General features: G+C 38.1%; 1 protein-coding gene across 1 annotated transcript in view; it reads left to right on the top strand.

The window, feature by feature from the left end:
• Positions 1–401: 401 nt before the first annotated feature.
• Positions 402–20,981, top strand: part of abhd17c (abhydrolase domain containing 17C, depalmitoylase) — a 56,851-nt gene continuing 36,271 nt past the window's right edge. Inside the window, exon 1 of the mRNA XM_051901739.1 lies at positions 402–1,339. Coding sequence (XP_051757699.1) covers positions 855–1,339 — 485 coding nt within the window. The 5' untranslated portion in view covers positions 402–854. The remainder of the gene's footprint in view (positions 1,340–20,981) is intronic.

Here is a 20,981-nt window from a genome sequence, read left to right as displayed (position 1 = left end):
AATAATTACATTTAAACAATTTATTAATTACAACATTTGTTGGCCAAAACAATGGTTATATTTTTTTTTATGTGGTGTTACTTGCATTGTGTTTCATTGCACAAACATTTATATGTATCATTTCTCCTGAACTAATAAGATTGAATGTGTTTTAATCTAAAGGCTTGCATAAATTACTGAAATTAATTTTGAAGACAAACATAAATTGTTCCTATGAATTTCTTTACATATAATGCCCAGCATACATGTGAACTCCTTCAGTAGTGTTTAAAAGCATCTTAGCATGTGACTAATGAAGGTGGTTGAGTGAATATCCAGAGTTTGGGATGGACAAAACTAGCAAGAAATTGTTTTTATTAAGTTTTTATTTGTTTAATATTTGTAAACATAAACATATTTTCCATATTTAGTTTTTATACCACAGTTTTGATGATTAATGCCCAAGTCCCAGAAAGGAAGCACCATCCAGGATCTCCTGCAGCTCATCCAAGGAAAAGCCTCGTGACGTCGCCTTCATCCAGCAGGAGCCGGATATCCGCCATGACCGGAAAAATCCCATATTTGGGCATTCTTAGCAGGAGCAATGGCAGCTTACATTGTATGTGAACGGCTAGCTTGACGCTGAATATTGAGTGCTAATGATCGATTTTTAGACATTTTCAGCCCATGATCGAGACGGATAAGTGGTGGATTGAAACGGATATATATTTTTTAAAATGTCAAAAAGCAAGTGCTAGTGACTGATCCGTCAAACCACTACCACTTAGCACGGCTTTAGCATCCTCGAGACCGTTGGTGTATTTTTTTCCGCTATTCGTAACCCCCCGACGCACACCCGGTATCAACCGCTCTCCATGCCCGAGCAAGGCCCGAGAATGAACAGTTTCTCCCTCGGTGAGTTGTGCTGGCTCTTCTGCTGCCCGCCCTGTCCGAGTCGCATCGCGGCCAAATTGGCGTTCCTGCCGCCCGAGCCCACGTACTCCGTCCACACGGACGCGAGCGGCGCGACCAGCCTGCATCTCACCGAGCGCGCCGACTGGCAGTACTCGCAGCGCGAGCTCGACGCCGTGGAGGTGCTCGTGACCCGAACCAGCCGCGGGAACCGGGTCGGCTGCATGTTCGTCCGGTGCGCGCCCACTAGCCGTTACACGCTGCTGTTCTCCCACGGGAACGCCGTGGATCTGGGCCAGATGTGCAGCTTCTACATCGGCCTCGGGTCCAGGATCAACTGCAATGTGTTCTCCTATGATTACTCGGGTTATGGGGTCAGTACCGGGAAACCGTCCGAGAAGAACCTGTACGCTGATATCGAGGCGGCCTGGCAGGTTCTGAGGAACAAGTGAGTGTTTCTGAACAGGTGTTTGAGCGCCATCCCCGATTGCTCTGTGATTGTGTGATGTGCTCCAAAACACACTTCTGTTTTCCCTGTGCTGTTCATGAATGAATGGATGTTATGTTATGAAATGAGTGAATGTAATTTTTTTGTCCCATGAAGTTCCTGATTTTCTTATTTGACGTGTCTTGTAGTAATCAGCATTATTGCTGAGCTCATCCTATTCCATGAAAAATCATTATGTTGGGATTATTTTCTAGACGCAAACTGGTGATTGGTTTGTGTGGATACCAGTTAAGAAATATCACTCTTTTCTGTGATGATAAGAGTATTAAAAATAAAGTGCAGAACTGTCCATCATCTTTGCAACTAAAAATTTTGTAGTAGTAGTAATGGGGAAATTCTCTCTCCCTCCCTCTCTCTCTCTCTCTATCTCTATCTATCTCAAATGTGTCATTATTAAGGCCTGTTTACACCTTAATTGTCGTTTGTGTTTATTTTTTATCTAGTGTCCTGCTGATTTAAATACTTGACCCAGCCCACTTCAGCTGAGTGATGGCGTGTTATTGCGTAACTACTCAAAAACACGTCACATCACTGTCTTATAAGCTTTAATAGGGTATATGTCAAAAGTCACATGACCAAACCGGAAAACTGATCTCGTCACATCCGCTTGTCAGAGGAAAGGCTGTTTTTGGCTCAATTCCGAGAACGGACTTGCATTCTTGTGGAGTCCGGTCTTGCCAGGCGACCATGAAAGAACGAACTCGGAAGGGACGCGAGGACACAGAATGCATCATTTGAGAATTGAGTAAAAGTAAAGTGGCTGAAGGCTGATAAAATGCCAATGTCATACTGGATATAGTACTAACAATTGGTTGTAAACTAACTTTTAATTTACAAAAATAAAATTACAAAACATTTAATTTAAAATCCAAAAAAAAAAAAAAAAAAAAAAACAGTTACTTGTCGAATCTGTAAGTAGAATTTGTGGAAAGTGGGGAGAAACTGCTTCTGTTTATTTGGTCGATATAACAGTCTGTCGTAGGGGTGGGAATCGCAGGGTACCTCACGATACAATCATGATACATGGCTCACAATAACAATAATATTACAATACAGCAATTCTGCGATAATCGATATATTGCTAGACAATCCAATAATGATACATCATGATGTCTAACTATGAAAACAAAATGCCAGTGGAAAGGTTAAGTGCAGGTTTTCACTCTTTATTAAAGTCCAAACTGTTGAAAAACAGCACAAAAAGTTTTTCAGTCTGTAAATTTAATTTAACATTAAGTATATTAAACATTTTATGCTTATACTTTTTAAAAGCTTAAACTTTTTTTTGAGTGTAAACTGACACATTAACTGCTTAACGAGGTAGGTAGCGTATTTTAAAATGTTAAAAATGTGACGATACCAGCATAGCCTAGCATTTTGAGCACTGTTGAGGAGATTCGTAAACACCTCTGATTGGCCATTGTCTGTTCACACACTCAACATACGTGTCTGTGATTGGCTACAATGATAAAAAACATATTATAAAATGGTTAGTTCCTGTCCTTGATTCTGATTGGTCAATAGCTGTGTTTTATTCACGATAAAACATGACTATGACTGCTTCACCCAACCGTTCTGTGTATCACTACACAACACCCTTACCAACCACTCTTAGCAACGTAAACTGTTTGTTCTCAGCTGATAATGTTCATTGAAGCTTACTGTATTATGTAGAAGAGTATTGTGAGAAAGAGTGAGTGAGTTTATTACCTGCATTTAGATTTAGCATTTTCCTTCAGGTCAGTCCTATGTTCATAATAAAAAATCTGTTTAAATGTCTGATGTATTATCTTGTCCTTTTAACAGTTAAGGGGTTTTCCCGTGACTGACAGCGCTAGTCAAAGCATTTGTCAGTTGCGTCTTGTTCTGTGTTCACAACAATTCAGTCTTTTCAATATAAAAGTCTTCGCTACTGACTGACACACTCATAAAGACAGTCTTTGCCGCCATCTAATGGCGTAATAATGTAACTTCTCTTGCTGTTCACGGTCAGGGGCAATTTTTTTTGGCGGAAGGAAGGCTTTTAGTGAAAGTTTCTTCATGAAAGTTGCATTCATACATATTTCTGGCTTTAATATTTGTATTGTGTGGTAACCATTTTACAAAAGCAGTAAGGTACTTAAGGCTAGTGCTGTATCGTGAATAAGTCACGGCTGAAGGGGTTGCTCCGCTTCGCGTTGTGCCTAACAACGCCCTTCAGCCGTGACTTATTCACGATACAGCACAGCCTCTCGTACCTTATTGCTTACTTGTCAATAGACATCTTTGACGCTCTTCACCGAGCCGCTTTACAGATTTACAAGGGAGTGTTTGAAAGCAGGCGTCTACCAGCAGATCCCTAATATATCCACTGATAGACGAATCCGCTGATAGATGCCTGCTTTCAAACGCTCCTGTGTATATCTGTGTAAGCGCTCGGTGAAGAACGTCAAAGATGTCTATGTTTGTCACATCAATGGTACAAAAGCCTAAGTGCATCCAGACTTTAAACTTAGAAGTGGCTGGGGCATCTATTATTTTACTCACACTGCTGGCCACTAACCCGTTAAAAACCTCTTTTTCTTAGGCTAGTTACCTTATGTTCACGTTTCTCTCATTTATGTGTTGAGTGCCGCATTGAAGTAGCGACACTGGGAGCAGATAAATCTATATAGAGCGCCTTATTTTATTAATTTAAATATCAATATTTGGCGCCAGCGTATCAGTTCTCGTATCGCACAGAGAAGGACGACGATATATCGCTATATCGATATTTTGTCACACCCCTAGTCTGTCACCACCAGAAGTTATAATGAGCAAAATTTGTAGCAGTCAATTCACATGTAATGCATGTAAATAAAATAATTTAGTTTGAGACAGACAGGGAAGATAATGTTTCTGGAGCTGCTGTGCAGTGTGACTCGGGAATGGGATATCTGTCTATTGAATGATGGCAGTCTGGCTCTTGGTAGAAAAGTCTGCTGACTTTATTGTATTTTCTGTGCTGAACATTAATTTAATTTGATAAAACGTTTTAAATGATGCTGAGAGCATTGCAGTTTTATTGGTAACTCTAAGTATAGTCAAATTAGCAAAAGTATTTAATAAATGTGGGATGTAGAGAGCTTGTCAGATGCTCTGTTTCTGCTGAAATCTGTAGCGCTTTCCACTGAATTCTGTGGGTGCAGATTTTATGTGGGTTTGTGTGTGATCACTACCTCTTTACTGATTAGTCATTGGGTTGTAGTTTGTTCACGAGAAGTTGAGGGCTGCAGTCTGGCACGCTAGCTGCTTCTCTTTAGTATTATCTCACTACATAATTATGTCCAAGCAGTTTTTTTTTTTTTTGATTACACCAAACTTATCTAAACTTATTGGAAGAACTTTTCAAATAATCAGGCTGAACAACAGCTGACCTCATTTTTGGTTCGTGGACGGTATTTTAACCATTGGACTTTCTCCTAGCCACACAGAATCTTCCAGAAGCAAACCAAGACTAGGCCTACATTCAGACTGTCAGTCCAAATCTAATTTTTGTGCATATCCAATTGAAATCCAGTCAGATTTAACAAGTGTGAACGGCAAAAAATCATATGAAATGTGATTTTTACAAATCCGTTTTGAGCTACATTCATATGGGGTTTGAAATCGCATTTCTAGAATCCGTTTCAGTTTGACTGCTTGAACACTTCGGTTGCTCAACAACAACAAAGCTGGAGAATCTCACGCAGCCAAAATGAGGATTGTCAGTAACGGTGTTCAGCCTTACATTGTTCAAACCGGAGTCGACACTGATGGAGAGACTCAGGAAGAAGTTACAACTTTTAGAATGAAACTGGACGTTTCTGAATGGTTAGTGGATAAATTTATGTAGTTGCTGTGGAGTTGATTCAACTCATCGACTAGCATGTGCCGTCATGTTAATCTTTTGTGCAAATCCAGCGTTGAATTGACCCTCGTTTGTGAAGCAGTCCGGCGTAAAATGACGGCATAACAACACTCTACTACAACAACTCTTCCTCTTCTCTAAAGCAGCCCAACATGGACTCACCCCCTTTGTTGCGTGCTCTCGGGGGCGGGGTTTATGCAGGGTTTAGGGTTGGTGACTTCACCAACCCGGGAAGAAGCTTGTTGTAGTCCCTACCAGCTGTTTGTTGTGGTCCTTAAACAGAGAATTCTTGAAAAGAAAATCTCTCTTTGCATTGAACTTTGAGCGTCGTCACTTTGCAGATGTTGTTGCTCAAACAGCAACATTACACACTAACTAAAGTTAAAATTATGGGAAGTGCTCTAGCCAGACAGGATTTAAACTTTGAAGACTCAAATTTGGTTTGAAGACAAAAAAACGTACCAAGCACAATGTTCTCTCACCATTCCTGATTTCAAACACACACACTCACAGCGTTCGGCCGGTCAGAAACGAAAGCTGATGCTCTCCGTATGTTTTTCTGTCATCTCCGGTCGCGTTCATATGTAAATTGCTCAAGCTTATTTTGTCCATTAGATCGAAAGATCTGAAAAAGCCCATTCATTTACCCACCCATAGACCCTCCTCTCGAAGAAATCAGGACAGAAGTAGTTACAAGTGGACAAAAGAGATGGATTAAAGCACCAGGTGTAAATGGGAGACATTTACACCTGGTGTTTTAATCTCTCTTTTGTCCACTTTCAACCTCTTCTGTTAAAACACCAGGTGTAAATGTGTCTTCCTCGTCTACTTGTGATCTGATCGACCAAAATGCATCTTAATACCAGGTGGAAAGAGGGCTATTGTCATGTTGTAAATAAAGCAACATCTGTATTGCAAACCCCTCCAAGTTGCTGCTGTTTTTGGTGTACACCTTCCAACGCAATATCATTGCCATAGAAACCAATGCAGATATTCTGGAAAACGAAAGAGTGAAATGGGACACAAATGGGATCTGAACAGTTGCAATACACAGTGTGGATAGTCAATAATTTAGATCAGATTCCAATCGGATACACAAATAATCGGATGTGGACTGACAGTGTGAACTTAGCCACAATGTCTTTAGAGACTAATGATTTGTGATCCTCTAACAAACTCATTAGAAGTTGTGTTTTTGGCAGGTTGAAGACAATTGCATAAAGTGCCTTCTCTTTAATAATTTATAACAGGGAATGTTTACACTGGAGAGTGTAAATGTCTGTAATTATTTTTGTAGTAGGAACATTATCATTTGTTCGCACATCTGGCAGTGGTTATGTTGTCTAATGAGCAATGGAGGTCGGTTGAATACAAAATATAAATGTCTTGGTCTGTTGCTCTGTTGGCAGCATTTTAAGGCATCATATGCACACTTGTTTTAGCCACATTCTAAGGTATCATCACTTATTTTCATGTAGAAAGCAATTCCAGAGTACATTGTGCTCAGTGGAAAAATTAATCCAAGATTTGGACATTGCCAAAAAAAACAACTATATATCATTCAATGTCGGTTCAGTTGAAAGTCCATTCTCTGCTGAGAATTGCTGTTTGCGTGACATGGAAATTCCTAGTATTTACTGTAGAGCAGCGCTTTAAAAAAAGGTCGATCACACATAAGCTACTTTTGTTGAACTGGCAAGTTTTTTTCTCTCTCTCTCTCTCTTCTGTTTTTAATGGCTATCCTGGGGTTACTGAGGAGCTAGTTTGTCAATCAAACTTTCTGAGAAACCATTAGGAAGTTAAGTGTTTTCATTATGACCATAAGGACGCTCAAATACTGCTTCATAGCAATAATCAATTATTTATAGAGTCTGAGTTAGTATGTTCATCTTTGTACTGTAAATGCTGATGTTGAAACTTGCTCATGTAGTTTCTTTACATTTCAACTCTAATCAGGAGTTTGAATATCAGTTTCCCAAGCTTTTTTTTGGGCAATAGTTGAGTTTAACTAGGGCTGCACGATTATGACAAATCATAATTGTCGATTATTCCCTTGAAATTGTAATTGCGATTTATTAATTACGATTATCACAGTTTACATTGAATGATGTTTTGAGTAGCTTTATCAAGTAATCAAAACATAAACAAACGCACTCCATTCGAGGTGCAGGTCAAGAAAGATAAATCTAAATGTATATGAAAGACATGACTGCACACTCACTTGCAGAAAGTCAACAAAATGTGCAGACAATGGATAGTTCATGTTTCTACATTGAATTGTGCTATGATGCTCAGCAATGCACGTTTTCAACTCACGAGTTGTTTTACCGACATATGATTTCCCACAAGGGCATGTTATAAGGTAAATGACTGCTTTAGTTTTACAGCTTATTATTCCTTTAATAGGGATAGGTTTCCCAGTGTGTGGATGTTTAAACGAGGTACACCGGTAAGTATAGCTACATTGGCTGCATGTACCACCTCGATAGTTACCTTCAGGGATTGGTGTTAATATAGTTTGTGTTGTGACAGGTGGGGGAGGTAAATACGATCTCACCAGATGATCTTTCAAGTTACGTCCGCGCCTGAACACCATGAGAGGAGGATCCTGAAAAGATTCAAGTCTTTTGTCAGTTTTCAGAATATGCCAATGTTCGTTAATTATCTTCTTAATTTGTTCTGAAGATTTAGTGTATTTTGTGGTAAAAAATCACAGAGAATCTTTTTTGATTTTTATCCTTCTTCCTTAACAGGTCCAAACGTGATTGACCCTCAATTTTTTTTCTCCGCTGCTTGAATTTGCTCCACAGTATAACCTCTACAGTTAAACGATTCTTTTAAAACATTAAAACTCCTATTAAGATCATCTGGTTTGCTACAAATTCTCTTTATCCGACACATTTGACTATACGGTAAGCTGTTCTTTAGAGGTAAAGAATGGTAAGAGTCAGCTCTCAGAAAAGTGTTACGAGCCGTAGGTTTTCTAAAAAGATCTGCATAGAGATAGTTACCTTCTTTGATTATCCACAAAACCAGAAAACTAACTTTATTTGGGTCAAAGTCCAGTGTAAATGTCATGATTATGTAATGATTATGTAAGAGAATGTGAAAGACAACTTTCAGATTTGGATTTTTATGAAAAACTCACAGAAGATCCTGACTCAAACTTTTAAAAAACAAATTTATGCTGTTCTTGATTTGATGTTACAATCTGGCGAGATTAATAAAGATAATTTGAATTCCTTAAAATAAAGAATCCTATTATCTCTACGTTCTACACCTTACCTAAAATCCACAAACTCCAGGACGTCCAGTAATATCAGGAATTGGTTCATTAATGTCATCTATCTCTACATTTGTGGATTTCTTTTTTTAGACCATTCTATGAAAAAATGCCTTCTTTCCTGAAGGATACCATGCATATGTTGTCTTTCATTGACTCTATAAATCCAGTACCTGAGGACATATTATTGGTCTCCTTTGATGTTCAATCTTTATACACATGTATTCCACATAAAGAAGGTATTGAAGCTATGGTCCATTGTTTATCTGAACGTGATGATCTAATTCCTTCTAATGAATGTATTAAGACATTATCCGAAATTATACTTTCCTACAATTATTTTAAATTCCAGAATGATTATTTTATCCAAAAAAGAGGTGTGGCCATGGGCAGCACATTTGCACCCTCTTTTGCGAATCTCTGTATGGCTTTTTTGTGGATAATCAAAGAAGGTAACTATCTCTATGCAGATCTTTTTAGAAAACCTACGGCTCGTAACACTTTTCTGAGAGCTGACTCTTACCATTCTTTACCTCTAAAGAACAGCTTACCGTATAGTCAAATGTGTCGGATAAAGAGAATTTGTAGCAAACCAGATGATCTTAATAGGAGTTTTAATGTTTTAAAAGAATCGTTTAACTGTAGAGGTTATACTGTGGAGCAAATTCAAGCAGCGGAGAAAAAAAATGGAGGGTCAATCACGTTTGGACCTGTTAAGGAAGAAGGATAAAAATCAAAAAAGATTCTCTGTGATTTTTACCACAAAATACACTAAATCTTCAGAACAAATTAAGAAGATAATTAACAAACATTGGCATATTCTGAAAACTGACAAAAGACTTGAATCTTTTCAGGATCCTCCTCTCATGGTGTTCAGGTGCGGACGTAACTTGAAAGATCATCTGGTGAGATCGTATTTACCTCCCCCACCTGTCACAACACACTATATTAACACCAATCCCTGAAGGTAACTATCGAGGTGGTACATGCAGCCAATGTAGCTATACTTACCGGTGTACATCGTTTAAACATCAGCACACTGGGAAACCTATCCCTATTAAAGGAATAATAAGCTGTAAAACTAAAGGAGTCATTTACCTTATAACATGCCCTTGTGGGAAATCATATGTCGGTAAAACAACTCGTGAGTTGAAAACGTGCATTGCTGAGCATCATAGCACAATTCAATGTAGAAACATGAACTATCCATTGTCTGCACATTTTGTTGAGTCTATTTCGTATACAGCTTGTCAGAGCTGTACGGTTCTGTGATCAGTAGTAAATGCTTCTCCATCTGAAAGCCAGAGGGCGCTCTTGCGCAGAAACTCTGAATATGCTCTGCAGTAGAAGTAGATAACACGTGTCATACCGCTGTAGCTGAATAAACGGAAGATTGAAACTCTTGGATTAAACATGACTAATAAACACACAACTACATTATTCTGTGTAAGAAGCCACATCATCTCACAGAAGGACACTCAACTGTCGTTACAAAGTGAGTTTGGAGTAAAAACATGGTATTAAATGTTGTCTTTTGTTAGACAAGATGTTAATAAATGCTTCTCATGTCTGGAAATATGTTGGACGCATGTTGCTTTTTCAAATGCACATTATAAGCGACTCAAACTCACAGTGCTTTTAGATGGATTTGGAGCCATACTTCATTGACAAGCGGCACATAAAAAAAATTATCACAGCCTTTGCGATTTCATAATCGCACTAAGAATCGTGTTTAAGCGATATTTGCGTTTAAGTTCAATGTTATTTTTCGTATTGTGATAAATCGTGCAGCCCTATTCACTAGTTTATGATCCATCAGTCCTGTCTAATACGTTATTAGATAGAACTGCTATACAAAGAAAGTGGATAGTGTATGAAAAATTATTAGCTTTTGCCGTGTGGTTGATGCCCAATGTGGCTCGCTGAGCAGAAATACAAAATCATGTCTCACTGGATTTTCTCCTAGGGTAAGGTTGAGAGGTCCATCTATCACTTTTCCATGTTTGTAGAGTTAGTTTGTGGAGTTTGTAAAATAGGCTGTGTACACGGCTTTTTAAATATGGCAGGTGCTGGTGTTTCGCATGCGTTCAACGAATCAGCTGGTAGTTCCTTTTGTCCTGGGTTAGACGTTTTACACTCTGAAGTAGTCGTGATCACAACTTAAAGGGGACATTGGATGCAAATTTCACCTTTGCATGGTGTTTGGACATAAATGTGTGTTGGCAGTGTGTCTACACAACCACTCTATAATGATAAAAATCCACCCAGTGCTTTTTTTTTTTTTTTTTTTTTTTTTTTTTTTTTTTAATCCCCACAAATCATAAGCACTGTCAGATCAAGCTGTTCACAGATTCTTGGCAAAGTGACGTAAATTTGCACAGGCCCCTCCCATGACTGTTGACTGACACGGCCGTTTCAGCATAGACCCACCCTGAGTGAGCTGTAAACAGTCCGCCGTTGTTTCGACACCGCGCAGCTGTAGACAAGAATGTCTCCAAAGTAACTGAGGCGTTTTGTTATTGGATATAAGAATGAACATAGCAGTCGTCCTTTACTCTCGACATCTGAGCCGCTGAAGACACAGTAGATTCATTTTGTTTTTGAAGGGAATGCGCCCCCGGATCTACCTATATGCGTTTATGTCTGCGCTAAAAAAGTTTGTTTTGCTAAAAAGTTCCTGAAGGATGGATCAGTACCTCCAGAAGACGTAAGTAACGTTACAGGTTTTTTTTTTTTTTTTTTTTTTTTTTTTATGAATCTTTGCAAATCGCCTTTCCTAATAATGTGCTAGTTAGCAAGTTCACACCGCACAGATAAATGCCAACGAACACGTCTGTTGGAGTTTGTTGAATCAGGACGCAGCCTCCGAAATGAGCACACACGCACACACAACAAAGCACTGCAAACGTGACATCGCAGCTTGTTCATTATCAAAATAACAGTCGAACAAACATATGTCATCATTTCTATTTAAAACCTTCTCACTGTAATTCATAACTGCACGTTTATAATGAACAATGCATCAAGGTGATTGTTTTATTACAAACTCTGTACGTTTTATGTAAAGATAACATGGTAACACTACAATAAGATTTATAAAGGTGTCAGTTAATGACCAACAAGTAATTTTCAAATGTATTTTAATCGTTTGTAACTGCATAAATAAGAATGGTGAGTTCAATGCAATACCTGCCAAATAGTGTTTATAGCCCGATAAGATGGGGTGGGGTGAACAGTAGCTCATTATCATTTAAAGGGACATGCGCTGAAACGGCTTGCTGTGAACAGAGCTGTTTTTGACAAGGTAAAAAGGTTCTTTACACAACCATTAAGAAATTTTAATCAAAGTATGTTATAGATTTTTCATGAAGACCCTAAAGAATCATTGGCATCCGATGTCCCCTTTAACATGCTCTAAACACCTCTTAAGCATGCAGAATAATGTAAGTGGATAATTTTTTTTTTTTTTTTTTTTTGTAATGGCACCTTTCAACATTTACGATTACGGATGCCACGATTTCGCAATCGCCCTCTTTTGTTTCCTCTTTGTCCTGGAACCAGTCTACGCAAATGCCAAATCTTGGATGCAAATGGACTTGAGCTGCATTATGAATTGCAGTCTGAAATGCTTGTATAGCTTGAAATGTTTGCATGCACGTACTACGCATGTGCTTGTTTTATATTGTCTTTCCTCCTGTGTTTGCCTCTCTTTAATGGCTGCACAAGAACTTCATAATTACTGTGTTGTGTGCAGTAGCACTTCAGTTTGACTCAGTTTAACCTTCCACTATGCTGACAGCTCTACCTTGAAATTGATCTATTCTGCTGATGTTGAAAGTACTCGTGTGACAGGGTAAGTTAACTCTGAGTCTGTTGTATGTTTGCTAGCGTAACAGTAGTAAGTGACTGCATCCTTTGTAGATTCCACAGGATGTGCAAACATTTGCTATAGATGTAAATGTCATGTTTATTTGCTGATGCAAAGATCATAATCGCACTGAACTGTATTTCAGAGTTGACTGAGTAATTTAAAATTCATTGGATTGTGAAGTGAATTAGATGAATGCCAGAAACAACAGTCCGAGGACCCTCCGTGCTGCTGTGTTAGGAAGCCAGCAAAATATAATTGTATGGCCTTAGTGGTAATTGTGACATTTTTGAAATTATTTTATCAGTTCTCCAGTGCTATTGGAAAACATGTTTTGAAGAAATGTAATTGGAAAGAAAGCCATTAGTCCAATAGCTTGGAGTAGTAGTGCTCCATCAACAAGCCGTATGACTTCCCAATGCCATTCATGTTTATAGCAAAAACTGTGCAGTACGACTACAAGTTAAAAGATGGAAGTTTAATATTTTGGGTATTTTAAATATTTTGGCATTATAGTGATGCTTAGCTGATGCTGGGAATTATCGACTAACAATTGACATTCTCCATTATTGATATGAGTTTAAAGGTTAACTATTATGCAAAATTCACTTTTACATGGTGGTTGAACACTGTGTCCGCAGTGTGTAAACAACTAGCCTATGATGGTAAAAATTACCCACTCCCCCTTTTTTTCTTTTCCATAATCCCCATAAATCAGAAGCAGTGTCTGAAAATACGCTGTTCCAGATTTCCCCCTACAGTGACATCACAAGCCCCTGCCCATAACTGGTGACCATCTACCTTATTAGCATAGATCCCGCCCTGAGTGCACCATGTTAATATCCTCGCAATAGCACCTATTTATATAATGTCTGTGCCACATTAAAAATGTTCTGTTTTTGGATGTACCAATGAAAATAAGAGTCTCCATAGACTCCGGCATCTGAGCCAATGAGGGACACAGTGGATAAATTTCATTTATGAAGGAAATGTGCTGAAGAAATTTGGTAAAGTCTTATATGTTTGTGCAAATCTTTTTACGCCGAACTGCTTCACAAATGAGGGTCAGTTCAACGCTGTATTTGCACAAAAGTTGATTCTGAAAGTTGGGTCGATTGTTCGTGCTCAAACTTCATCTAGAACAAGTATTGCACTTTCATTCGATTTGTTTCCAAATCGCATTTCTGAATGTGCTTGTTAGCATTCTATACGGCTAAAGATGATTATATAAATTATAACCGTAATTAAACACAATGATACCTGTTCCATCTCCATGCAGCATATATTATCTGGCTCTGTAGGTATCCTACTACAGTTCCCACATGAGCACCTGTCCAACAGTTTATAGATCATCATGATGGTTAATCAGGAAGTTGAATAAAGATAACTCCACAACAACTACATAAATTTGTCAACTAACCATCCAGAAACGTGTTGCATTCTAAAAGTGTGCACTCCGACTCTGGTTTGAACAATGTAAGGCTGAACACCGCTACTGACAATTCCTGACATTTTGGCTGCGTGAGATTCTCCAGCGTTGTTGAGTATCCGAAGCATGAGCTGTAAAGTCTCCGCCCTCCTCTGGAAAGGGGATGGAGAGCAGCAGCTTATTTGCATTTAAAGGGGACTTATAATGCCCCTTTCACAAGATTTAATCTCTGGTGTCCCCAGAATGTGTCTGTGAAGTTTCAGCTCAAAATACCCCACAGATCATTTATTATAGCTTGTCAAATTTGCCCCTTATTTGGGTGTGAGCAAAAACACGCCGTTTTTTTTGTGTGTCCCTTTAAATGCAAATGAGCTGCTGCTCCCGGCCCCCTTTCCAGAAGAGGGTGGAGCTTTAACAGCTCACGCTTCAGTTGCTCAACAACAACAAAGCTGGAGAATCTCACGCAGCCAAAATGAGGATTGTCAGTAACTGTGTTCAGCCTTACATTCTTCAAACCGGAGTCGACACTGATGGAGAGACTCAGGAAGAAGATACAACTTTTAGAATGAAACTGGACGTTTCTGAATGGTTAGTGGATAAATTTATGTAGTTGCTGTGGAGTTGATTCAACTCATCGACTAGCATGTGCCGTCATGTTAATCTTTTGTGCGAAACCCATATGGACACTCACTATACATAGCGTACCTGCTTGCCAAACAGAGCCATACACACCAGGCTAACGTTTATGATTGCTATCAAATGGTCTAATTTATTTTTTTATTTTTTTTCAAAATATCGCTCGGACAGAAATTATCCTTTTTAGCAATTGAGCTTGCCAGGGTCAACTTGCAGGCTATCCAAGCTAAGAGACTCTAAATAGTGTTCTGTGCTCGTCTGTGCAGCCAACGACAAAACAGTTAGCATGCTTTGCTCGAACTTTTGGCCTGGCATTAGAGCTGGTACACCGTTGTCACTTACGAAAACAAAATGGTGGCGCCGTGGGTGGAAACGTGCAGATTAAAGGGCGGTAATATTATTATAAGATCCCCTTCCTACGTCACAAGGGGAGCGAAGTCTGAGTGGCTCGTTTTTTCACGTGCTTGCAGAGAAAGATTTGCCAAAACAAAGTTACTGGGATGTCCTTTTTCATGTTTTCTGGGTTGGTAGATTATAGCACTTAAACACGGAAAAAGATTTTCATGATGTGTCCCCTTTAAAGGTACGTGCACGACAATGCTGTGTTTTTGCCAAATGGGGCAAATTGGACATGCTATAATAAATGATCTGTGGGGTATTTTGAGCTGAAACTCAGAGACACATTCTGGGGACACCTGAGACTTTTATTACATCTTTTAAAAAGGGGCATAATTAATATAATTCAGAGTTTACTTTAAAGTTTAATAATCTGAAGTTGAAAAGTTCTCTGAAGTTGAACTGTAATGTTTGTATTCAATGCTAAATCTTTAAACTCATTTGAATAAATTAAAACTCATTAAACTGAAAACATAGCTCACAGTACATTTTAATGCTAATCTGTTTTAAGTATTACCATATCAGCACCTGACACCTTTTTGAGGCCATTTGCTCCATCCACACATTTGCCGGATTTATCTGAGGTGTTTGCTCAAGTAAGATAATGCACAAAGGATTTGACTTTTTAATGTGTCATTTACCTCCTGCGCTTCCTCCTGGGGTTTCTGGCCTGTATTTGGCCCATTGTGCACCAAGTCCTTTTCTGTTTATGGAACGTAATGCATTTCAAATAGGCAGAAATGCTTGGACAGTCCAGAGGAAGGTCCTTTTTTGTCATTTTTGAATGCCATGGTCTGTTGGGAGCATTTTCTTCAGCTTTAGTATGGTGAGCAGTTTCTATAACTATAACTTCCTTCTTACCGTTAATCTGTTGCAGGTCTAGAAATGATAGAAGTCCCACATGTTGCCGCAACTTGTGAAATGTCCAATATTCATTCAGTCAGCAGTGTTTCAGTCTTACGACGCTCTTCAGGCGATATTGTCTGTATTCTGTGCACCTGCTTGCGAGTTTATGTAAGTAATAAATTAACTTCAGAGGTTTTCTGAGGAAAAAAGCCCTTCAATTAAACTTTCCTAAAGTCATCAGAAAGAGGAAAAAACCTTCCCCATAACAGTTTTAAAGCTTAAAGTGTTCATTAAATTCAGCCTGACAGTGCAGGTTTCACCATTGCACTTCCAGTGTCTTTCCCCTTCTTGGTGTGAATTATTTACAGTGCACCTAATGAACCAGACAGAGCCGCCGCGGACTGTTGGATGGCAAATTCTGATACTGTCTGTTTCCTCCAAGTCCAGGGCTACGGTTGAGTCTTGTGCTAAACTTGAGAATAAAAGGTAAGAAAAGTAGCTGGTTGAACATTGCCATGTTTTTCACTTTTGTAGCATATTATTTTCTTCCAAAAAGATACCTTTAAAGGGGTTATGAATTGAGAAACCAACTTTTCCTTGAGCTTTTAATATTTAAGAGGTCATCATACTATAAGAATGAGTTTCAGAACTCCAAAACTTCCTTGTTAGTCCAATAAAAGCTTTTATTGACACCAGGCCCAGATAACGACTGATCCTGGAATGTGCCTATCTATGACAGGTGAAACCCTGCCTCCACAGAAGAAATCAACTCCTACTTCATCATTGCAATGTTAGCCCCGCCCACTGGTGTGTTAGTGAGATGAGGAGGAGAGAAGAGCGAAACAGGACAGAAATAACATTACCTTTCAAAGGATCCTAATGCTAGGAATATGGTTATTTATTTTCAAGCAATGTGAACGTCTCAGTTCAGCTTTATTCATTTGTGTTCGGTACATTTCACTGTGGATTCTTTGGTAAATCAATCGCATTTCAGTGCAGGCTTTGCAAACAGTCTTTTACGATATGGACTTCACAGTAATGCAACAACATGTCAGTAACTGTGTTAATTCTAATGCCTGATCTGATATTAATGATTCATGTACAGTCAGATGATCTTTGTCTATGTGTCAGTAAATCAAACCAGTGACTAAACAGTCAACTTCACGATGTTTCTCTTAGTAGGATAAAAATAATCTGTTGTTTAAACAATGATTAAATTATATATAGAAAGCGATCAAAGAGCGCTCCCTTTACAATCGCTGGAGTTGTCAATCAAACAGTACGAGTTTATCAGTGACTGAGTTCTGGACTTTCGCCAAAACTCCCGTTTTATTCAACGAATCTTTTAGTTACATCATGTTCGCACTGTTAGTTATGATGAAAGCATTCGTTAGTGTGCAGAAATCGAGTTAAATTTGACGAGATCGCTGCTTTCATGAGCTCAACAACATGTCTGTGATCGGCTACAATGTTCATCACTGCAACCTTTCATTTCACGATCTAAATGCAATGCAACAACTTTTCACGATTAGTTAACATTGAGAGCTTTAATAGTAAAAACATGCTAAATGTTTTTGAGAGTGTAATACTTAGCTATTTCATATGCAAAGGTGTCAGCCAATCACAGCAGTGAGCAACACTGAGGTCTCACTGCAGACGCCCCTTAAAACAGCGTTCAAATCAGAGAGCTAAAATCAGGGTAGGAAAATGCCTTTTATTTCTAAATTGACCATTTTTTTTAATGTAAAAAGCATACTAACATTATAAGTGCACCCCAGGAAACATTATAAATAATTAAACAACACAGTTCATGACCACTTTAAAATTTCTAGAATTGACCTCTTATGATTGGCTAACCTCTTTATCTGTATAATTGCTCATCAGGATTGGCCGAGCTGCTGAATACTGAAGAGTTGTTGGTGCATCAAACTGTTATTTAAAAAAAAACAAAAAAACACTAGAAAAATCTTTTTCACAATGCCCATTTCAATCCCATTGCTTTGTTTTGCATTTCATGCAGTCCTTAGGCAGTGGTTTATGTATTCTTTGCAGAATTTGTCTAGTTTGTGATGGGTCAAATTGCTGCAACTTGGAGGCTTTTAGTGGAAATGTGACAGTTGCCTTGGAGTTATGGCACTTCCACACGTGTGCACATTTTATTCAGCTTTGCTGCTGTTGTAGCCTCAGAGCTTGGGAGGATGAAACAAGTCTGAAAGGTTTTAGAGGAAAACGGAACTGCACTACTCTGTCACGATTACAGCACGTACATTATATGCTGTCATTTAGACTGAACACAGTTGTAATTATACTAGAAAAGAACATGGAGTTACATGAACACAGTGAGCAGATTAGATAGGCGAGTTTGCTGTTATTGTTTTATGTCCTTGTGTTAAAGGACACCAAGTTGTCGATCAACCTTTTCCCGGAGCCATATGCAAATAAAACAGCATTTTTCCACTTAATGATTTTATGATGCTCGTATTGAACCATACAATCCATTCAGAATGTGTAATGTTAAAAAAAAATCTTGCAGCCCAAAATTTTTCATGTCTCTGATTTGTGTCTTCAACCTTCAGTGTTAGTTTCTACTGCTCATGTTGAAATGGCATTTATTTTAAGGCACATTGTTTGCGTGTCACACAGTCCTGAGGCGGTTCCTGTTAATAAGTATTTCTTATTGCTAAATTTCCATGTTATCATTTTTAAAAAAAGGTTTGAAACTTAATAAATCTATTTTCGCACACTCTTTAAAGTCTGTTTCCCCTTTTACTAGCCTGTATTTGTCCTGCTTTTAAAGGCAGAACTTCCTCTGTAATTACTGTACTACTATGTGCACTGGTTCCTCATTTTGACTCCCTTTTAACCTTCCTCTTTGTTGACAGCTCTGCCCTGAAAATGATCTGCATGGCTGATCAATGGTGCACTCTTGGACAGCTAGATACACTTTTCTTGAATTCTGGGTTATTTCGGGCCCATTTAGCAGTCCAGAATGAACTTTTTTTCTGTCTCAGCCTCCATCTGAAAAGGCTTATCATTTATTGAGGGTAGTAGTAATTAAAGTTTGCATGGAAATCAGATAATTTTAGGGTTAATTGCGGACCATCTTTAGCATACAAATGATTGTTAAAATCATTAAGTCTTAAAGTCTTGAATAATAAAATCATCTAGATTTTTATGTTTTCTGAAGAAAATGTGAATTTTGCCAAGAGATGGGCACAAATACATCAAAGTATTTAGTTACAAATTACAAATACTTACTCATCAAATGTATTTAAATAAAATACAAAATACTGCTGTGAAAAAATGTATTTAATTAAAATACAAGTAATGTGTAATTTGAAAATACAAAAATACAGGGAAAATTTACACACAATCATTTGAAGTGTGAGAGTAACAGTGGAGTTAGATACACATAAGAGAGAGTTGCTCTCAGTTGCTAATATCCAAAGCATTTAAAAGCACTAACAACTATTTAACACTAGCATTGAAGTAAGAAATAATACAGAAAGTGAATAATCAAATGTAAAAACACTGCACAGCCCTCACTGTATGAATTAAATATAGATCGATGCTTATAAAGATACAATATAAAGATATTCAGTCAGGAGCAGTGAGTGATTTTCATGATTAACATTAATGACAGACAGCAGCAGGTTTATTAGGCTGCTGTCACTGTAAGAACGAACGCACAGACCAAAAATACTGACACACATCCAGCTTTCACCCAAATGGTTACATTAATTTAAGACACGAACGACTGTGTTTTCAACTGCAATTAATCAGAACGTTATATTTTATTACTTGACCCACCCATCCACAGATATAACTGTGATCCACGTATCACTAGACAACGCTAGTCAATTCACAAGTTCTAGCTATTTGCGCTAATCTTCTGTCCTATAATGACATTCAGTGAATATTTTCTGATCACATCCTGATAGCAATCACTAAGTTAAGTGGTCTTTATATATATATAATATATATATATATATATATATATATATATATATATATATATATATATATATATATATATATATATATATATATATATATATATATATATATATATATATATAAAAATAATCTTGTCTGTGGAAGGTGTAGGGCAATAAAATGTTCATCCAATCATTGTATTCGGTCCGAATGCAATGATACAATGTTTTCATAACTCGGACATTGTCATCAGCGCATTCCATGCTATGCAGAGTTAGGGGCCGTTCACACAGAACGCGTCTTTGCATTTAAAAACGCGAGACATGACGCTCAGGATTGGTTTTAAAAAAAGCGCAGCACAGAACACGAGGGTCTCGAGACGTGCTTTTGAGACATGATGCAATAACGGAAATAACAGAAATAGCCAAACAGCAGAATAGATAGCTACTATTTTAGACATGGGAAAAAAGAAAAAGAAAATAATCGCACTGGCTATCCGGACACAGCCACTATGAGTGCCTCCTTCGCCATGTAGCCTTCAAATAAAACAGCTGGCATGCCGACTTGCTACTGTAAACAAAAGCTTCCAACACTTGCCCCGCCTCCAGGGTCATCTGATTGGTCCACTGTTATGGAACTGACATTGGATGAGCGGCACTGCGTGTAAAAGTTGAAGTTCTTTTAACTTTACAGGGTGTCTTAAAAACGCGGCGCTCGTGCAAGACTGCGCAAAAGACACAAGTCCAACGGTCATGCACGCCCGTCTAGCGCGTGTTTACATAGAAAAACAATGGAAAAGTAACTTCTGAACCAAAACAACGATCTTATGCTGCGTTTACGCCATAACTACTTTTCCTCCCTGCTGTACGCGTTCATGTGTTTTGGAGGAGGCGTGGGTTTGGAGAGCACTCTGAAAAGAGGGTGGGATCTTATGCTTTCAAAGCTTAGAAAATGACCTTCCCTACCTTTAAACCTGGTGATGAAAGTTATTGTATGCAAGAATAAAATAACATATTTGAATGTATTTTAAGTATATTAAATACAAAATATTTTCTCTCAAGTATTTAATTACAAATTACATTTGACTTTTTTTTTTTTTTTTTTTTTTTTTTTTTTTTTTTTCTTTTAAGGAAAATATAAATTACAGAATACTCAAAAGTAATTAAATACGTATTTTAAATACATTTAATTAAAATACTGCCCATCTCTGGCTAGGATGTTGAGTAGAATGTTAATTTGTGGTTGATGAGGTGTTCTGGGTGGTTGCTTACAGGCAATTCTGATATTCTGGTCTCTATGTTCCTCCTTTCATTACCCGCA

Source organism: Ctenopharyngodon idella, chromosome 7, assembly GCF_019924925.1.
Source record: "Ctenopharyngodon idella isolate HZGC_01 chromosome 7, HZGC01, whole genome shotgun sequence".
NCBI classification, from domain to species: Eukaryota; Metazoa; Chordata; class Actinopteri; order Cypriniformes; family Xenocyprididae; genus Ctenopharyngodon; species Ctenopharyngodon idella.
Note: the sequence above shows the minus strand (reverse complement) of the source record. Positions and strands in the feature narration are given on the sequence as shown.